General features: G+C 43.5%; 1 protein-coding gene across 2 annotated transcripts in view; it reads right to left on the bottom strand.

Annotated features, from left to right (window-relative positions):
- Positions 1 to 22,354, bottom strand: part of PEMT (phosphatidylethanolamine N-methyltransferase) — a 96,575-nt gene that overhangs the window by 5,111 nt on the left and 69,110 nt on the right. Inside the window, exons 5-6 of one of the 2 annotated variants that reach the window (XM_018558587.1) lie at positions 17,765 to 17,876; positions 492 to 566 (exon numbers count right to left, since the gene is read on the bottom strand). In XM_018558587.1, the coding sequence (XP_018414089.1) occupies positions 492 to 566; positions 17,765 to 17,876 (187 nt within the window). The remainder of the gene's footprint in view (positions 1 to 491; positions 567 to 17,764; positions 17,877 to 22,354) is intronic. The other variant, XM_018558588.1, reaches the window with a different exon arrangement.

The raw sequence follows: 22,354 nt of genomic DNA, 5'->3' as shown, positions 1-22,354 counted from the left end.
GACAAAGCAGGGCTTGCAAGTCATGGCTAAGAACTGGGAAGATGTCCCACCCAGGAGTGACCTACCTAAGCCACCTTGCTTGAGAGCCTATATGATTTGGGTTTCATTGGCGCTGGTGACCATTCTTTGATCACAATAAGGATCCCTTTTACATCTTTGACAGCAATCTACCTGTGACATTAAGGCAGCCATTCATTTTTAATCACCTCTCGTATGAAAAATCTGTACCCATGCTATTGCTGGCAATTGACATCCATGCACTTTGGTCTGCTATAGCATGTGTTCATATCCCTCTCTCTATGTGCCTTGGGGACCACAATGGACATATACCTATATCTTACAGTGTGCATTAAAAATGCACATTCTTCTCAATGCAAATGTGCAAAGCCACCCTAAAACTTCCACCTTTTTTTAATGTTTTCTTTTGTCTTTGGGACCGGTTCTCTTTGCTCTGAGAAAAGCTGACATGCAAAGGTCTAAAAGTGGCTTACCCTTCAAACAAGATGGCGATTTTGTAGCAAACGGCAACCACCGCTGTGAGAACGAGACCTGCCGGGCTGGAGTTCCTGTGTTGAAAGGAAGAAAAGATACACAAGAGTATCAGAAAGTGTGGAGAAGAGCAGCAGTAATGGATGTCAGTACACACGAATGCCTAGTAACGCCTGAATATTGTACCTCATGCCATGCTGCAGACACAGGCACCCACCCTTTGACCAAATCTCCGGGTGTAGAATGAATCCCAAAAGGAGCTTTATTTTAAGTCCAATTTCATTTTTTGGTTAGTGCTTAAGTCCTTATGAAGTGGGGTTGTTTGGCCCCTTAAATGCATTGCCTGTCACTATTATTACCTCATAATGGTGCTTTAAGCGGCTCAGCACGCAGACAATGCCCATAGCCCACTCTAAGGGCTATTTCACACCATAAAGAGTGCGCTCCAGAGCGTTCCGCCTCTGGAATGCACTGGAACGCAACCCGGCCGTCTCCCTGCTTTTAGGGGCAGGAGGGGGCGTGGAGGTGCATTGAAGTCAATGGCACCGCAACCACGCCCCCCCGCCTGCAGTGTGATCGCTTGCACCCGAATGCGTGGCACATTAGTGCCTGCATTTCTGGTCCAGTGCGATCTGCAAAATTCTGCAAACACTATTTGTGCAGAGGCCGAACACTCTGGAACGCACTCTTTGTGGTGTGAACCGGCCCTAAATTAGCCTACACTCCATATAAGGGCAGGTTCACACCATTTTCTGGCCCAGATCTGGTACACAGTGCATTGTGATTTTGCTGGGCTCCAGAGCTGGGCTTTCCGGTGCGTTCCAGTGCGTTTGCATGCATTTTTGATGCATTTCCATGTGTTCCAGTGCATAGCAGACCAGACAAAATGAGAATACAGTATTTTTCTGGTCTGGTCTGGTCTGGAACGGACTGCACTGGTGTGAACAGAGGCCAGAAATAGCATAGGGATGCATTTTGGGTCCGGAAACAATCTGATCTGGTCCGGAGATGATCTGGATGTGGTTTGAATGGGTCCTTAGCAATGAAACCGCACAGAAAGACGCAGTGTGAAAGACATGTCCTCATTGAAGAAGTGCTCGATGCTCGCTCTAGGCCCATAGGATTTAGTTTAATAAATGCCTACAAATAACAGATGAATGTGATTACCGGCTGCCTCCTGGGCATCATTAATGTTAATAATAAAACACGGCGGGATTCTATAAATAGGACGTTTTTACATCACTGATTTGCAGCAAGGCTTTTGTAAGAGCGTTCTACGTATGTGCAATGCTCGAAGCGGGCATAGAACAGGCAAATCTTTTCATGAGGCAGGCCTTGGGGGCGTCTACATTTACATTCTCTATGCTTTCCTTCTGACAAGTCTCTACGTTTGACACCTGCAAAGGCGAACTTTTATTGGCTGAGAAATCAAAATGTTTTCTTCTTCTTTGAGAGATCCCGAACGCCGAGTACTAACCGCAGAAGGACGTCATCACTATAAAAACCGAAGCGCAAATAATAATTCACACTGGGGAAATATAAATGTGAATCTCTACTACAAGCTACGTGATATTTAAAGGAGAACTTTGGGAAAATCACAAACTTAAAGATACATGGCAACCCCACAATTTATAACTAGCCTTTGTAGCAAGGTGCACATGAAAAGGCTTACAACTAGGGATGCACCGATACCGGTATTTCTGTATCGAGTACAGATATTTTTTTTCTGGTACTCGCCGATACTGAATACCGATACTGGAAGTCCCATTAAGGAAGCAAGGCGGCGTGTAATGACTTACCACCTGGGTTCCTGATTAGCCGGGAAGCCAGGCGGCGTGTGTAAAGACTCGCTAGGTGACGAGAAAGTATGGAGCCGGCTTTCTGGCCAATCAGGAAACCGGGCGACGTGTAATGACGTGGTGCCTGGCCTCATGAGGTGACGAGGAAGCATGAAGCCGGCTTCTCGGCCAATCAGAAAGCAGGGCGCTACGTCATTGCACGGCGCCCGGCATTCTGATTGCCCAGCTTCCCGGCCAATCAGGAAGCCGGGCAGCGAGTCATTACATGCTTGACACACACACAAGTGACGAGGGGGAGCATGGAGCCGGCTTCCCGGTCAATCAGGAAGCCAGGTAGCGTGAAATGACTTGCTGCCCGGCTTCCTGATACTGGAAGTATCGGGCTAGGCATTGGAGCATTTGGGCGAGTACTAGTACTCGCCCAAATACTCGGCTTCGGCACTGATACCGATACTAGGTATCGGTGCATTTCTATTTACAACAATACAAAACAAAACGTACCTTTACAGTGGGGCTACCCTGGCGCTGCAATAGTTCAGTGCTCATTTTACCTAGGGGGCTCACATAAAGCAGATTTGCTCACCTGATCCTCATTCAGCGCTCACCTCTCTCACCCTTCGCTCCGGTTGTGGTATGTCCTTCAGCATCCTTACATCTAATTCAAGCCAATGGACCAGCATAAGACGTGATGACGTCAGCAGTTCTTAGACCGCCAGAGCCCAAGAGAGAAGAGGCCAGTCTAGCAGCCCGGCAAGACAGAGAATCTGCTTTATTTGAGCCCCGTAGACAAAAAACACAGCCAAGACCAGCATAGTCACCAGGATTTATATCACTGTCATCTCTGAGCTCTCATCTTAGGTCAGAAAGTGAATGGTGACCCTGGATGATGCCTGAACAAAGATGGCGCCATCCTGCTAGAGAGAAAAGCAGATAAATGCATTGCCAGGGGGAGCAGCGTGATCTTTGTGAGAGATAACAAATACTTGACTTTAATTAGCATGCATTTAACATGAAAAAAAAAAGAATATCTATCTATCTATGTATAGATAGATAGATAGATAAATATAATGGTTCACTAAAAGGACCTTTCATATACAAGTCCCTTCACAACTTTGAGTTCATTATTTAGGGGTTAGGGGGGCCCCATCAGTTTCTATGGGCTCTCAGCATGCTAATAGTTTCTTTTATTTTTAATGCATAGGTGTGCAAGACACAACCTCTCACAGAGACCTCAAGACTCCCCCTGACAATGCCATCATCTGTTTTTCTCCCCAATAGGATGCCACCATCTTTGCTCAGGCACTCCGGCAGGTGCTGGTCTGGTTATAGAAAGCTCATCATTGCCCGCTGCATTTTCTGCCATTTTGGGAACAGAGTAATATGAAAGGTTATATAACCGGCTATCTGCGGGGATAAATGAAACATTAATTTTACTTTATCGGCTGTCTTGGCGTTATTAGTGGCTGCGAGCCCGCTCTATAAATAGCCTTTTCCCTGTCCGCCGTGCTGGCTGGAGCGAGGCGTTAAATGTCCTTCAATCACCCGTCTGCTGTCACCAGCATCAATGCAGTACAAGCCGGTGTAATGCAGTGGGTGCGGAGACAGCGGGACGTGCAATTATAACTAACTACCGCCATCCTAAAAATAGAAGTACGCATTTTAATATGACGTACTATAATCGCAGCCTGCTGACAGGTTCACTTTAAAACAGGCCTAGCTTTAGATATATACTATATATATATATATCTCATATTTAAAAACATTTTAAAACATTATTCAATGTGTAATGTTTATCTATATTTTTTGGGGGAAACAATGCAGATGTCTATATACTACTAGCATTACAATAATGTTCCCCCGATGGTCTATTTTGGTTCTTCAGTGGTTATTAAAATGTGTCCCCGAGCGCTCGGCGCTATGATACATCCTCTGCTGTTCACTGAGTGATCATGTTGACGAATCAGCCATGTAATACTAAACACAGGCACGTCGTGACTTACAAGGCCTCATGCAAATCGGCCATCATTAGTTATTGTGCCTGTCACAGGCGCTCACCTCTTGTTTATTATACAGTTTCGCTGATATTTGGCCATATTAAGGAAATTTACACTAACAATTGATGAGGAAATTGATATTTCAAACGTGATCCTCCCAAACTTTCCTGTTAGTGTGTAACAAAACAATAATTTGCAAAGTGGCATCGATACCGAGCTAGCAGTGGATGTGTGAGGGCAAGCGCCCGGAATATACAGTACATGGGCCAGTCCAGGCCGCCATTTTGTCACCTGGACCAATATTTTAGCACACTGGGATGTATATCTTTTCCTTTTTAGGATGATGTGTACATACTATTGTATTTATTGACTATTCCAAGGCACAGTGGTGTGGACTATTATATTTCAGAATGGTATGCTTACATGAATAGTTTCTCATATTTTCCTTTATTTTCTTCTCCAGCCTTTTTTTTTCTTGTTTTGGATGGAATGGGAAGGGTTACAGCCCCTTCGGGGTTTTATCACTATCTCTGTCTCCATCAGCGGGGAAATTTCCCTACACTTCCTGCCCCCAGGGAACCCACAGCAAGTGGGAGCAAAATGATGGGACATCCCACCTCTGGCAGTTGTCATCTGTAAAGGTGTCCCCATTGAAAGATATCTTCTCTATACTGTTCTAGTGACAACTGTAAAATGTTGGATTCCCTCCCACTTTCTCTCTTGGTGACAATGGGATAAATAAATTAGGCAGATCTCTATCAGGGACAGAGGAGGTAATAATCCTTGTCTACTCCATCCTGCTTGCATGTACTGCTCCACCACTGGCCGGATAAGTGAGGTGTCCCTCGCTTATTGGCACATTCTCTAGCATTTGCATCAGCGTGGAAGCGATGCCTCACTCATCCATCCGCCAAGGACGTAATACATACCAGCAGCTGAACACACGTGCTCCCTTTAGCAATTGTTAGCATGCTGTTTATACAGACATAGGTGCAACAACCATTGTCATGTATTATACTGTGATTAGTCATATCTGCAGCAGCTTTCCAACTGTGATCCTATAGGACTGATACTGTGACATGGGACTAAATGTGACCATAGACAATAGAACCTTTGTACAATCTCCAAACTATGTTTTTTTAGGACACTCCTGAACAGTACATTTAGTTGGTGTCAATCAGACAGGCCCTTGCACTGCATATTTGATGGTAGATCTAAAGGAGATCATACAATCAGATTGTATAGGGATTGACACCTTTGGGGTCCTTATTTTTTGAAAAATATGAAAGTTATTTTAAGCTAAGAGCCAATGAGCTTGGAACATTACAGTCACATGGCTTAAAATAAATATTTCTTATCCCTTGGCTTGTAAAAGGTATCTACATATATCAAGTCAACATGAATACAGGCAGCATATTAACATAGTGCATCCAAATCCAATATACAAGTGTGTCCTGACCTGCCTCCAAACACTCTTGGGTATAGAAATTATTTATAGAACCTATCAATGTTCCCGCTTGTCATCACATGCCAGTCATGTACGACACTTAGCCAGGATTTCCTCTTAGTGAAAATTATTTTGTACGCAAAAGCATGAAATAACTTCTTGTAGAATTATTAGTAGTTGACTTTATATTTCTTACTTACCTGACAAAAAAGAAAAAAGAAATGCTCTGACCTCCTGTGACAATGCTCAGGCCTAAGTGGGAGCATGAGACCTCTCTCCCATGGCAATGCTTGGGCCTAAGTAGGAGGGGCCTAACTATGGTTGCCACCTGTACGGGATTTACCCGGACAGTTCGGGTTTTGAATGCTGCATCCGGGTTTCTTGGCAGCTGAAACCCAGACACAAGATGTCAGGCAGACAGGGGCCCCCCACTGAAATTAGGCTCGACCGTGTTCTCTACATATGAATTGGTGGGACTATTTAAGAATAAGCTGTGACTCATTCATATGTAAATATTGTGGTTAACTGATATGCAAATTCTGCACCTCCTTGCTGGTCAGTGTATATATCTGCGTTACATTGATGGTCAGTGTACACTGAGTGGCCAGATTATTATGACCACCTGACGTTTGTAGGCAAATTAGCTATAATTTTGCGCTGAAGTTGCTGGAGGGCCAGACCATTATAAATACGGAAGCAGGTTGTTAACCACGATAGTAGAAGTGATTTGTTTCTGAAGATACGGGTAAACAACGCGATTTAACAGCCTTTGAACGTGGGATGATTGTTGACGCTCGGAGTCATGGAGCGAGTATCAGCAAAACAGCAGAATTAGTTAAATGTTCCAGAGCAGCTCATTGTTAAAGTGTTTAAAGACCGGACTGTCAGCCAAAAATCTGGGTCTGAACGTGCGAACTGTGGCTGTCAGCAACTAGTTAATGTTAGGGCAGAACGGAGAGTGGCAAGACTGGTACAAGACAACAGAAGGGCAACAGTGCAGTGTCAGATTCCTCGCATCACCTTTCAACATCTTGTGGAGTCACGAGGCGGCCCAACGAAGTACTGATAGGGTGGTCATAATAATCTGGCCACTCAGTGTATATACCTCTGTGACATTGCTGGTCACTGAGAATACCTCTGTTACATTGGCGGTCAGTGTAAGGCTACCTAACAAATTCTCTCCTTGCTCTCTCTTCTGGCTGTCTCCTGTATATTTTCCCAAAAAAATTCTGCACAGCTCTGGAGTATTTCGGTTTCGCTTGAATTAAAGGTGGCAACCCTAGTGCCAACACTTGGGCCTAAGTGGGAGCATGAGACTTCTCTCCGGTGACAATGCTCAGGACTAAATGGGAGCATGAGACCTTTCTCCCGTGACAATGCTCAGGCCTAAATGGGAGCATGAGACCTCTCTCTTGTGACAATCCTCAGGTCTAAGCGGGAGCATGAGACCTCTTACATGCAACAATGTTTGGCCCTAAGCAGAAGCATGAACCCTCTCTTCCATGACAATGCTCAGGCCTAATCAGGAACATGAAATCTCTGTCCAATGAGAATTCTCAGGCCTAAGCGGGAGCATGAGATCTCTTTCATGTAACAATGCTCGGGCCTGAGCAGCCAATCGCTAGGCCTGAATACTGTGAAACCAGGAATGGGGTGGAGGAGCAGAGATGTCATTCACCCAAGTAAGCTCCTAAAATAACGCTACCCAGAGTGGACTACTGTAGTGTAGAGGTTGCAAGACATTGTGTGTGGACAGGTGAGTATACCTTGTTGGGGAAATCACCTTTTAGATAGTTATCACTAGAATGGTAAAATTTTGGATCACTTTACATCTTGATTATGGTGAATCTCCCTAGAAACAGAAGTTTGAACCCTTGAACGCTCAAAACAAGAGGAAAAGAAAGTTTTAGCTAGAAATACACAATCTATAAACATTCCACCCAGCGTATAGATGGGCGAATGCTGTTCACATGCAATTGCTGCCACTAGATGGTGCCGATGTGCATAGAAATTATGCTCTTCGGCTCTACCTAGAGGTGGGAATCAGCCCAAACTACATGATGTCATCTTCAGGCTATGTAGGGTGGCAGAACTGTGTAAATCTTAGAAGTGGATGGGCAGAAATACTAAACAAAAATCTGTTTGTCTGCAGATTGGCTTTAAAAAATCCAGACAAGTATAAGTAATAAGTACAATCAGGTCTAGTGTTTAACACCTCACTCTCTGCGAGCTCCCCTTACAGACTATACCCGAATCTCTGTTTAATAATTACAGGCCACGATTTCATCTGCGACATCTGAAATATTAATATATGCGGCTCGTAGCTTCTGACTCTGGAAGGGAAGGATTGTATATGAGAAATGGCGGTGCTAGGATCACCAGTCATTTAGAGTATTTTTAGCGGCCTGCTTTCTTCTTTCCCGGGAACAAGATGAAGTTATCCAGCGGCTGTGAAGGAACACGACCCCTTCAACATAATGGGGCGATGAATCAAATGACAAAAAAGCTGCTATTTTTTTCCCCGCTCGCGGCCCCCGGGGGTTAATCTTTTCTGGGAACGATCTGATGTTGGAGTTAGTCATTTCTTTGACTCGTGCACATCACAGAGCTACGGCGAAACCAACAACTTTCATCTGTGACCCAATCCAGGGCATGAAAAATGGCCTCCGGCTTCAGAAACGTTCGGGGGAAACCATTGAAGGATCCGTACACCTACGGATATGAAAAAAAGGAAGCTTTGATACTATTGTGTTTCTCCTACAAAGAGGTGACTGGTGCACACGCAAGGATGACTCGGAATGCACATAATGAGGCAGATTATTGCTGCATGGCCGTGGCGGTGTCCGTCCGCTGCTCTTCAGAAGGAACACTTCGTTACTTTGCGGAAACACATGAAAATACTTTTTCTTCTTCAAAAGGTAAAGATTTTCCACTGGAAGCTTCGCAGAGAGGAAACGTTTGGCAGATGATGCAAAACTGGAAAGTCTTATAGGCAGAATTTAGGATCTTTGTTCTGTTTGCTTGTACATGCTCTTGAGACATCTTCTAATGGTGGCTGGAATACCCTGTCTCATGTAGTCAACTACGGATAGGCTCCCGAAGATATGAACAATGTCCGCTCAACGACTACTTCAAGAGCATCTATAGACACAGTAGAACAAAAGACTAACCAGACACTAACCCGGGCTAGCAAAACAAGTGTAGGTCATCACTGGTGTCAAAATTACTATCAAATCAAGAGATACAGACAGCTGAAGTTCTATGAAAATGTTGACTTTTGTATCAAGTTAATCCTGCATTAATTGCATTAGCATTAGCCCCGCCTCTGCACCTTCTGAGACTACCCATTGGTTCACAAGGCTCCTCATTGCATTAACGTACACCTGTCATCAATGCTATCACTGTAAGGCACATAGCCCTTTGCATCCGAAGTCACAACCTAAACATTTCTGGCTTAGAACATTTTGGCAATAAGTTTATATGAGGTGATTGTCTACTAATATGGAAAACAGAAGACTTTGATACCACCAGAAAGTGTTGAAGTTTCTGATTAGAAGGCTCTTGCTTTGGTGGGGGTACTGCAGGGAGCCAGCAAAATTCTAAAGCTACATGCTGAAACTATGTATATGCCTAAACTTTTATGACAGGTATGCTTTAAAGGAACCAATAGGAAGGCACTGGGGTTGAGAGATGGAGAAGCCGGTGTCAGGTGGGTCTGGGGCTGATCAGACACGTCTGGAGATAACCAAAGCACATACCTTTGCGAGCCTCGTGCTGTGATGCCAGGACACAGCTTTTGTGGGACAACTGGCCAAAATGTGGGCCTGTCCTGGTAGATTTGGGACAGTTGGTCAGTAAAGTTAAAGACACGGAAAGAAGAAGAGGTGGTTCCAGACTTTGATACCGCCAGAAAGTGTTGAATACTCTGATTAGAAGGCTCTTGCTTTGTTGGGGTACTGGAGCCTGCAAACTCCTAAAGCTGCATGGCAGAACCATTTATATGCTTACACTATATCCACGTGCTTGCTTTACACCATCAGTTTCGTGACAGCTTTACTTTAAATGGAGCCAATAGGGAGGCACTGGAGGTGGGAGGTGACAGAGCCAAGCTTGGCCTATAGACAAAAGTTGACGTTTGCTTAGATCATCAGCTACCTATATCTCAGGATCTACTTATTTTAAATATGGTTTTCTCAGGTCACCTCTGCTGGTGGATTTTTTTACTCTTATACTCAGGTTGAATTGACCGACTTTGTGACAGGTTTGCTTAAATTACCAAACAAATGATCAGCGCTTCTCAATAAAAATTGTGCTGTTATGGATTTTTTTATTGTTTGTGAGGCTGCTGATCATTTGTTCAGTACTATACAAAAAGGTAGATGAAGACTCCTAGTTCCTGCACTCACCTACCTCTCTGAGCTGTGCACTATGTTGGATTTGTTGCTTGAACCATCCAGTTGCAAATGTCGAAATTGTTTTTAAAAGTCGGATTTAATTTGATTTGAAGTCAGCGGAGCATTGGGTTCACATCCGCATACTGAGCCAAATTCATTAACAAAACCTATCATTTGGGGTAGATTCCCGGAGATACTATACAATTTTCGGGGAGGATCTGAACTCAGGAACACTATGAGTTATAGTACACTTCTTTGTGAATAGGAAAAAACAAACATTTATTCAGAAATATTTTAAAAGCTTCCGAAGAGGAAATAAACAGTCGACCTTTAATGCCCAAATGGATATTCTATTGAGAACTCAAAGAACATTCAAGTAAGGCTATCAATAGATGTAAAGCACTTGTCAGTCATTTGTATAAAGGTGAACAAGGTCTTTCCTACCCCTCTGCATATAGGAAAAAAAAGAGACATTTAAATCAGAAATATCTTAAAGGTTTCCGAGGAGGAAATAAACAGCTGAGCCTGAATTCCCAAATGGATATTATATGGTGAACTCAAAAAACCTTCAAGTAAGGCTATCATTAAAAGTAAAGCACTTGTACACAGTGGAACAAGGTCTCCTGTCCCTCTGTAACCTGATGCACAATTACAAGCTATGGTCATGAATAGGATCTAGTGTTCCACCCCTCGTATTTGTCATCAACAAGTAAACTTTTGTAAAAGTGGGTGGAGCCAGTATACCCTAAAACCATGTTACGGGGCAGAACGTATACTGATGGATAAAGGTATACTTCAATAAAATTGAAAAGTAAGCCTTGAAATGCACACAGGGAACAAAGTACTATATGTAATCAGAACTCCAGTTGTTCACTTAAAGGAGAACTATGACATGAGTGATTTCCACTCACCTCATAGTTCTAAGCCGACCTGTGACAATGAGACTGCCACAGGTCGGCTCAGTAGATCGGGAGGTGAGGGAAAACATACCGGGTTCCCTTACCTCTCGATCCTGTCACGGCTCTCTGCCGTGACAGGGGAGGGGCTGGATTCCCCTCTCCCCGCTCCGATCTGCCAGCGCTGACTGGCGGAACGGACGGGGGAGGGGGCGGGTACAGCTTGCTCTGCCTCTAGGTAGGCAGAGCCAGCTGTCACTCACGCAGCTGGGCGGATCCCGTCATCTAAGTCGGGATCCGCTCCAGGTGCGGCGTCTCAGTATACCGCGAGCTGTAGCTCGCGGTATACTGAGCTTAGGGTAACGGGAGGACGCTAGTTTGTGTCCTCCCGTTACCCTAAGGAGAACTATGGGGAAAAACACTGACCCCATAGTTCTCCTTTAAGCATTTTCATAGTGCACAAGTTCACTCCACTCCTTTATATCAATAATCTGGTAACTCGTGCTTGAAATTAGGAAAGGAATTCTTAAAACACATCCGTGGCCAGGGGTGTATCTACCGCAAGGCAATTTAGGCATTTGCCTAGAGCGGCAGAAAACGCCGCCCCAAACCAAAATACACCACTGCCCGTGGCAGGTTCCTTGTTGGCTCTCACGTCCGGAAAGCCAGAAGGTTTCTCACAGCTGCCATCAGATTCAAACCCACCTTAGAAGTATGGGAAGAGAAGAAAGAGGAACATACATAGCACCAGCTTCAGGAAGTGCACACCCAGTGACCCTGCAAGGTGTTCGCCAGACTCTATACGAAGTTGTAGCACAGCTGCAGTATTTGCCAGAATGTATTAGCAGCTCAGGGATTGGTTTTGCTTGTTGCCTGACACTACTGAGCATCTTGGGATCTAACAGTTAGCACATATAATGCTTGGTCTTGAAAGCTTGTGTGCACTGAATTCTAAAGCAAAAGCATTTAGTTAACCATTTAAGGTATGTAAGGACACATCTTTAATTTCCACTACTGCATCCTCCCTCATTCACAGCAGGTGAGTACGAAAACACATAGAAGTACAATGCAAGTGATTTAAAGCCCATCTACAGCTCGGTTAAGAGACCCTCCACCTCATGCCTCCTGAAGCACCACTGGAATTTGTTTTAAAAAAAAATGAATACATGCCTGAAATTGAGCAATCTTCTGTCCGCTCTGGTGACATCACGGGTCCTTCCTCTTCTCCAGCATCAGTCTTTTTGCAATTAACAGTGCTCACATAAAGTCATGACGGAATTGTTAAGTGCAGCAGTACTGTGATCCCAGGCTGCTGTGATGACACTCGCCCAGGGGGTGTGTCCATGACAGCCTCAAGGGAAGTGGATTGAATGACGCAAACATTTTATTAAACCCGGAAGACTGGTGATACCTAGTGGCGGAGAGGATCTTCTGTAGGGAACAGCGGATCGAAGATGAATTGTGCAGCAAAACCTGTTTTCTTTTTTCTTTTTACTTATGAGGAGCTAATTATTTATATTTATCTAGTAATTATTATTTATCTAGTGGCGATAATGTTGTGCAAAAAGCAATCAACCAGTTTGGCGGAAGCTTTATACCTCAAACTAGGGTTGCCACCTTTTCTTCAAGTGAAACCCGAACACTCTAGCGACGCACGGACATTTTTGGGGGAGAATGAGTCGTGGCTTATTCATATGTACATAGCGCCACCCATTCATATGTAAATATCATAGTTAAGACTATTTTCAGTGGGGGGCCAGTAGCCTCTATCCTAATTTTGGTTGCCCCTGTCTGCCTGACATCTTGTGTATGGGTTTCTGCTGCCATGAAACCCGGACACAGCATTCAAAACCTGGACTGTCAGGATGAATCCTGGACAGGTGGCAACCCTACCTCAACCTTTAAAACTTCTGTGTCCCTACTAGGGGGATTCACCTTCTCTCGTTGTGCCATTGGCACCAGATAGAAAGTGATAGAAAAACCAACATTTTACAGCTGACACCACAACAAATGAGGGGAAATCTTCAAAAGGTGACACCTGTGCCAACTAAGAGGGGGAATCCCTTCCCTTTTATAGAGATTTCCTCTACTTCCTGTTGGGTAAACTCACCAAATGAGCACAGCAAATCCTGGCTGGGGACTAAGCCTTCCCTACTCCATCTAAAGTTACAAAAAAATGTTTTGGCTATACATGCACTTTAATGTGCAGATTATGAACGCATGCTGGATTCTTGCCTATGCATTGTTTCTATGCCTTTACACGATCCACTCCTTAGAACTGTAGGGGGCCCCTTGTTAATATGTAACCAGCATGACGGCTTGTTTATTATTGGAGACGCGGTGTGCGATGATAACATCTAATGAACTTGGACGAAGAAGCACATTGAAATTGATGATGTTAAGGAGGATGTAAGCCATCCTCCAGTGACTCCAGTCAGGGCACCGAGATCACAGGAGGTCAACAAAAGCAGAAAACTGCCTTGCAGCCTGAGTATTTTGTCACAGCTGTGGGTATGGATAATGGTAAAATGTTGTCTTAGACCTGTCACTTTACTAAGATCTGGATGACAGAAAGGACAGGGGTAGCCAAACTTTGGCCCTCCAGCTGTGGTAAAACACATGAAGTTTGACTACCCATGCCCCAGGCCATTAGTCAATAGGGGACAGGCTGTTGCCTTGAATGAGTGTGGTGTAGACATCTGAGTTTTGCATCCACTTACAAAACCTGCATCTCAGCAATCTGATTGTCCCATCTAAAACAGTTTAACCTGGTATATAATTTGTGCTGTTTAATTTTTTTAAGGTATGTTTAAAGCACAACTCCAGTTAAAGAGACAACATTTGGTTCTCCCGGTAAAAAAAAAAAAAAGAAAACAAGCTCAGTTCCCCCTGTTAGATTGGTAAATATTAATTTTTATATTAATCCATATCTCTAATGAAACTAAAGAATTCTAGAGCGTTATGTTATTATTATTATTATACAGGATTTATATAGCGCCAACAGTTAGCTCAGCGCTTTCCATGTTATGTATGTGAAGGGCCCTAAACAACTGTGACCAATTTTAATTTTGTTCCAGATTTGTAAAGAAAGGGGATACTATATTCATTCAATGTCAAAGGTTTATAAGTAATATAAATTATGAGTTCCATCATTCTACGGTAAAATTTCCTGATTAGGGCAAAAATATCTGAAAGAACATTATCTTATATATAACTCTGTTGGTATATGCAATATTATTTGGTCCAAATGATAGCTATGAGAATGCATCAACTTCTAGGTTACATTTACTAAGTGCTGAAGGCACTCCCTCTTCTACACGTCAACTGGTCATTAAAGAGGGAGATTCAAATTTAAAATGTGTTACATACAATATATACCTTAGATTGTAAGCTCTTTGAGGGCAGGGACTGATGTGAAAGTGCACTACGTAAAGCAATGGGTAAATTGTTTGTGCTATATAAATACCAATTATAAATAAATACATATATGCTCAGTACTAGGACTCTGAGGCACTGCTATTTACGCACATCCACATATGCACATCTACGCACCCAAACTGACTTGAGAACTTACGGTACTTATTCTTTTACTTCTCTTTTTACATCATTATGTTATAATTTGCATCATATCATATTATACTTATTCGATAACCAATTGCTTTGTTTTCTATTATTTATTTTTATTTTTATGCAATTAAAATAGTATGTTTCATCGCTAAGTTCTTATCATCCTAAAAGGTATATTTTCAAAGTTCATAAAGAACCAATAATCATATTTAGCACCCACCCACACTTAATCTCACCTTTCCTTCCCCACATACAATCACTATCCAAATCCTGCCGCCTTCACCTTCGTAACATCTCCAAAATACGCCCCTTCCTCACCAATGAAACCGCAAAATTACTCATCCAGTCACTTCTTTCTCGTCTTGGCTATTGAACTCCCTCCTCATTGGCTTGCCTCTACACAGGCTATCCCCCTTCAGTCTATAATGAATGCAGCTGCCAGAATCATTCACCTAACTAACCGCTCAGTGTCTGCAACTTCCCTCTGCCAATCCCTGCACTGGCTTCCAATAGCCCAAAGGATAAAATTCAAAATATTAACAACGACTTACAAAGCCATCTACAGCTCTGCCCCCGGCTATATCTCAAACCTTGTCTCAAAGTATCACCCTAACCGTCCCCTCCGCTTTTTGCAAGACCTCCTGCTTTCCAGCTCCCTCATCAACTTCTCCCATGCTCGCCTCCAGGACTTCACTAGAGTCTCTCCCATCCTATAGAACTCTTTACCCCAACCTGTCTGACTATCTCCCACACTGACTGCCTTTAGGTGATCTCTAAAGACTCATCTCTTCAGGGAAGCCTATCCCGCCTCAACCTAACCACTGAACTATCACTTTCTCAAACAATTCATCCCCACACAGCTACCTCCTCATGTATCACTTGCCCCTCCCTTTTCGATTGTAAGCCCTCTGGGGCAGGGCCCTCCTTACCATCTTGTCATGCATTGTATTGTGATTGTAACGTCTTCCTTATATTGTAAAGCGCTGCACAAGCTGTTGGCGCTATATAAATCCTGTATTATAATAATCATAATGATACGCCCATACAGTGATTATGATGCAAGTGGAACATGTAGATATGCTTCTAGAGCTTTATTCAGCACGTTTCGGAAGGATCTTTGTTCCTTCTTCAGGAAAATAGATACAACAGACCTGTATTGGAGCTCGATGATGGATTTTTAATGAACAAAAGTACATTTTGTTTAGAACGGTTGCTGTATATTGTGACTTGTTAGTAATTTATGCAGCCAAACTTGGAACTGGTCCCAACTTAGCTAAAGGTGATTCTAAGAAGTCCCTGTTGTGAACAAAGTATATCTCTGTGTACTCTTGTAATTCTTTATAAAAATATGTCTGCATCCTCTGGAGACAGACCTGTTACACTTACATGAAGTACCATTTCTGGCACAGAGCGCAAACTACTTATACAGAAGCTGCTGGGTACAGTGTCATTACAATTGGCAGTGTTCTGATTTCATTACATCTCCTGTCAGAAGCTGTTAGAGAGGCCTGATTGTACTAATACTAATCTGCTATCAGCTGCTTGATGTATTGATGCAAATGGGAACAAATTTACATGGCTGCCGATTGCTATAATTGATGAATTGTTCTACGAGCCCCCCAAAGGCCAGGGTTTGGTTACAAGGCATTAATTCATTACTGAACAACCTAGCGGCGAGTCCCTTGGTAACTGGGACCTGGTTACTGTAACTGCAGAAAAATATACATTAAATCAGTTAGTAATTTGCTAACGAGAACAATAATTAGACAATGTACTTTCTAGAATTAGCTGCCATGCACACCAGGTGAGCTTAAATCTGGATTCCAGGAGGTGTACAAAAGCTTATCCTAACCGCCCCCCCTCCTCTCCACTCATACTCTGCATGCGAATGCACATTTTCCATGCAAAAATTTGCCTAGATACCTAATTTAGCCCTAAAAGTCCAGGTCATGTGGTATCTTTGGATAACACACAATGATGCTCATGATGATGATTTCTCAATAGGTCAAGAGATCTAAGGGGTGTGATCCCTGACGGCAGCAAGCAGGCTGGGTGCTGCACAGGTACAGGTGGTCAGAGGACAAGAAGAGCGGGAACCCAGTTCTGGAAGATGACGGAGGGTAAATCCAGGCAGGGGAATTATGACGTTGCAACAGAAAAAACAAGGGTATGGTAGGCATGAAGAGAAAGGAGACTAAGGCCGGTACTGAAGACCTACCAGCTTTTCCTCCCCGCCGGTTGCAGAAAAATAAGGAAGCTTTGGAACAAACAAGTTAATTTGGTGGTATACAGTCCCTGCCCACTCTAAAGCATGCTTAAAAGTTGGCAAATCCCCATAGACTTTGATGGGGCCATGTGGCAAGGCCAACTTACATATTATAATTAACGCACCAGTTTTTCTTCTAAACACCAATAATTATGTATTCATTTGATAAGTAAATATATTTTTTTAATGCAACCAGTGTCTGAATATTTTTTTAAGGGCCTGTTCACATGACGTCCGTTTTGTGTGCTGACTTGATCCGTACGCTACTGCACTAAAAATGCATCCCAATGTATCCCTATGTGTTTTATGGGCTACAGTTCTCACGTGCGCAGTCCGTTCAGGTTACGACAGAAAAATACTGCATGTCACATTTTGTACGGTCAGGAAACGGTCCAGAAATGCAAAACGCATCAAAAACGTATCAAAATGCGTCAAAAACGCACTGCACTGCAGCTAACATACTGACAGCCCCACTCCAGAAAAAAATAAAAATGTTTATTTGTTATTTTTACTGGAACGCAGCTAAAACACGGCAAAACACATAGCAGCGCGTCTGCTGATCCGCACCTGATCCGGACCTAAAACTCATGTGAACAGGCCCTAAAATCAGCCTTCTTGTGGTCAGCACCCTGAGACCAATCAGGCTCTGCTGCAGTGCACATGTGCTGACAGGAGGAGGGAGCTGAGCGATGGCTCATCACTGTCCAATCGGTAGGCTGGGGGAGTATTCTTCATGAAGGGTTTATGCTACAACAGAGAGTTCCAAGATCTAGCTATGCTATCCAGTGGGGTGTCTGGATCACAAGACTGTGATTATAAATTCTTTGGTAGGTAATATAACAGTCCCCCATGTGTATAATATCAATGTGTATTTAAATGCTTGCCTTAATTTGAAAAATAAAATAGACTTACATCAAAGCTAGCCCCAGGTAATTTGCTGTGCTGCCCCAGTACATTGGATTTTCAATGACATTGAACGGGAAGCCGGTGACTTTCTTATCCATTAAGATTCCAAAGTAATCTCCTGAAATCAGACAAGAAATACTGTTTAGATCTTACATCGCAAAAAGCATGAATGTAAATGTTATCTGTGTTGCCCTCATCAATCACTTTCTACCAGCCACTATTCCACTGCAACAACATGAGGACCACAGAGACATGAAAAACAGTACTTGATATGCAGATTGTTACCCAATTAATAAGAACACAGTGGGATGTCACAATGGTTGCCATTTTATTTGCCTTAACAAGAACCAGTCACAATTGGGCTTATGCAAGAATCTGAATATTCAGTCTGAAATTATTATAAATCTTTAGGCTTACCTATGAAATACTTAGAATTACTGCTTAGTTTAGCTTAATCTGTATGTAAACTCAAAACCTCTTTCAGTAGGTTTGGTATAATTCCTTGCAGTCTACAGTTTTGTTAGGTCACCTTTCAGATGGATGCGTACCACTGCTATGATTTTAAGATTGGGGCGCTGAAGTGTGCACGTGGAGTATGCTTATGACAGCCTGCAGTGCACATGTGCTTACGGGAGGAGGGAACTGAGTGATGGCTCATCATTCCTCGCACGTGGTCTACAGTTTTGTTTGAGAGGACCTTGCAGGTCATCTATCAGATGGATGCATACCACTGCTCTGATGCTATGATTTTAAGATGGGGGGATTGAAGTGTGCACATGTAGTATGCTTATGGCTTTGAGAGGAAGTCAGGACATATAGGTACAGTATATCATTTCTGAGATTATGACTTTTGCTTGGAGTTCTGCACAGGAAACAATATCTTTGACGGGGCGACACAAAGTGGAAAATTCTGTACTCAATTATATAAAAGTAAACGTTAACATTTTTAATTTGAAGTTTTCTTTAAACAGAGGTCAAATCCTAGATCCTGCCATGAAGACCCTTGTTTAGGCACCTCCTGCTATGTTTCCCAATTCTGCTCCTGTGTTGTCACATATGCCCTGATGAAGACTACAAGTGGCCGTGCCAACACACACTGTGCGAGCATGGTCCACCGTTGTCAACATCAGAAAGCTGGTCTAGGGCCATTATGTGCAGCCAATGCTGGAGCATGTGCATGTAGACAGGAAATGGCTTAAATTGGCTTGGCTTGCTGATGGAGATCAGTAGTACTGAGAAGAAAGTGAATACAGTGTTTCATGAAAAAAGGGAAAAATTGTCAAAGTTTATGACGCAGAAAAAAAAGTGATTTCGACCTTTTCTTAATAGGCGCCACAACTTTAAAATAATGTTAAGATATCAAGAAAAAGGGCAATGAAATTAAAAGTTATGTAACCCCTAAAAAAAAATCCTTTAAGAAGTTTACATGTACGCAAAATGTCACAGGTCTAAATTTACACATTATGGCGCTGAAATGGTAATGAGATCTGCGGCAAAGTGCGCTCTAAGGAACGGGTCCAATTTCCTGTTGTTGTTGGCTGCATCACGGCAGCGTCATGTGTGTTAGTAACGAACTAGAGGGTCCGGTCTCCCGGCAGGGCCTGATATTTATATGTGTATGATGTATAATGTATTCTAATAGGCAATGTTCTTGCGTACGTACTACCGCCCGTGTTATGAAACCAACTGATGTGCAGTAATAAGGCAGATTAACAGGCGTGCAGTTGCTCATTAAATCATCCTGGAAATGATGTGGCTGGAGGAATGCTGGCAGGTTAGAAAAACGTACTTGCGTTCGCGGTGTTTAATCCAAATAAAATACAGCGCGCTGTGGATGAAAAAGTTGCTTAAAGGGTCAATGAAATTATATATCAAAGAGAGGCTCCCCCTCCTCCCGCCATGATCAAATTCGTAAGTGTGCCGCCAAAAAATGATTCTCACATTAGAAATTAACATTCTCTACTGGCTAAGGACATTTAGGGGTCTGCTTAGAAAAAAATTTTCATAGCTTATTCGTCCAGCTGAACTGCAGGTACGTAAGTTCTATGCGACGTAACCAGCCATTGTGAAAATGGGGCAAAATCCACAATATGGCCATTTGGTGGAGCCGAGGATTATAGGAAATAAATACACGTTAGTAAGAAGATACAATGTTACAATTCAAAAGACCACTGGAGGGAATGAGCATATAAATGTGACCACTGATACTACGGGAATACTGTAGAAATGGTTACTTTTATATGTTCATGCTCTCTAGCATTTACTTGAATTGCATCTCCTTACTAACATGTATTCATTCCCTGTGACCTCTTCCCAGGACCGTGTCTACCATTAGGCAGATTAGGCATGTGCCTACAAGCGTCCTCCATAGAGGGGTGTTGTGCAGGTACCTACTCTGCCCAATTCCCAGATACAACACCGGCAATAGCAAGGAGGGTACATTCTCTCCTTGGACCCTCCTGCTCCAAGACCAGCAGCACCTACAGGAACCTCCAGCTTCCACAAACACAGGGAAAGGACCCCAGCGCTGTATAGTGCTGCCCTGTGAAACGCCTGTCTGATGTGGACAGGTGTTTAGGGCAGCCGTACGCGATGCCAGGGTCCTTCTCTGCATATGTGAAAGTCCTGCAGCAGCTAAGGGCACTGGCTCAGGCAGGCTAAACTGATTTCCATTCGTTCCTACAGGTGGCCAAAATGTAAATCCGGCCCTGCCTCTATCCATAGAGTTGATGAGCATTTAGCCCTTGCCCACTTACTGTAATGGGGTGGGGTGTCTCTCTCTCTCTCTCTCTCTCAATACAGTTTAGCAAGATGCAGCAAGATCCTGGCCAAGGGAGCTTGCAATCTATAATTGTAAGCAAAGGCTAATATATGAAATTCTATATACACGTATGCGCACACACACACTTTATCAGCACAGCACATACAGTATATTCCATCCAGGAGGGAGCAGTTCACTGGTGCGCAGAACTCAAAACATCCCTGACTATATACCAAGCACTGTAGCGTAAATGTTAAATCACTAAATTGCACAGACTCTGAATTGCATTAACACAACCATGTCCTGCTGTTTTCAAAGCATTATGTCCAAGCTACAAATGCATGCTGTGTGTGTAGTCATCACCTTTTCTTCATAGTTATCACACTTAAATTGTGTGACATCAATGGCATTTAAAGTTATCTGTGTGCGTACTTCTTCTGACCCTCGACTGTGAAAAAAATCTGCTGGGCTCCCCCAGCGCAGAACTATAAAGGAGTATTCTATGTGTAGAATATGCTGCAGTCTCTGACACAAACTATTTTCTGCAAAGCTTTAACTATAATGCCTTACTGCTGGAAAATTGGGATTAGCAAGGGTGCCCATACACTTAAGGTGGCAGTAACCCAATCTAGCTTGAATGGGTGGTCATCACATTTGTGGCAGACATCCAAGCCTGCTGTCTGGTCACTTTAATGGATGGGGGATGTAGTCAGTTGGGTAGGTTAAAAACCTGTCCTGATTGCCTTTGTTCTATGCACTGACCAGGTGCCATCACCTTTTGATTTGCCTATTGCTCTTCTCTACTCCGCTCTTTATAATAGTGAACTTGGGCTGGGCAGAGAAGAGTGGACAAGTTCATGGAGTGCCCATTGGACAAGTTCATGGAGTGTCCATTGGACAAGTTCATGGAGTGCCCATTGGACAAGTTTATGGAATGCCCACTGAACACGTTCATGGAGTGCCCATTGGACAAGTTCATGGAGTGTCTATTGGACAAGTTCATGGAGTGCCTATTGGACAAGTTCATGGAGTGCCCATTGGACAAGTTCATGGAGTGCCCACTGAACAAGTTTATGGAGTGCCCACTGAACACGTTTATGGGGTGCCCATTGGACAAGTTCATGGAGTGCCCACTGAACAAGTTTATGGAGTGCCCACTGAACACGTTTATGGGGTGCCCATTGGACAAGTTCATGGAGTGCCCACTGGACAAGTTTATGGAGTGCCCACTGGACAAGTTTATGGAGTGCCAATTGGACAAGTTCATGGAGTGCCCATTGGACAAGTTCATGGAGTGCCCACTGGACAAGTTTATGGAGTGCCCATTGGACAAGTTCATGGAGTGCCCATTGGACAAGTTCATGGAACGTATGTAAATTCAATCATTACATCTTATAAGACCTTTAACATGTAAATAAAATTTCAAAAGTGATTTTCGATACATTTAAAGGAGAACTATGAGGTGAGTGCTTTTCACTCACCTCATAGTTCTAGCCGACCTGTGACAATGAGACTGTCACAGGTCGGCTCAGTAGATCGGGAAGTGAGCGAACACATACCCGCTTTCGCTCACCTCTCGATCCCGTCATGGCTCTCTGCCGTGACAGGGGAGGGGCTGGATTCCCCCCTCCCGCTCCGATCCGCCAGTGCTGGCAATCCTGCCATGAAGGTCCTTGTTCAGGTACTTTGTGTTTAGTGGGTGACAACTATTTGTCCCTGTAGCCCAATTGTGCGCCTATGTTGTCACTCGGGCTTCCAATGGAGACCAATTAAGTGGCTGTTTCACTACACATTTCACAGACACAGTGACATCCGTAGACTTTTTCCCGCCTGAG

The sequence above is a fragment of the Nanorana parkeri genome, unplaced genomic scaffold (genome assembly GCF_000935625.1).
Source record: "Nanorana parkeri isolate BGI_ZX_2015 unplaced genomic scaffold, ASM93562v1 scaffold347, whole genome shotgun sequence".
Classification (NCBI taxonomy): domain Eukaryota; kingdom Metazoa; phylum Chordata; class Amphibia; order Anura; family Dicroglossidae; genus Nanorana; species Nanorana parkeri.
The sequence above is the reverse complement of the archived record's forward strand: the minus strand, read 5'-3'. Positions and strand labels throughout refer to the sequence as shown.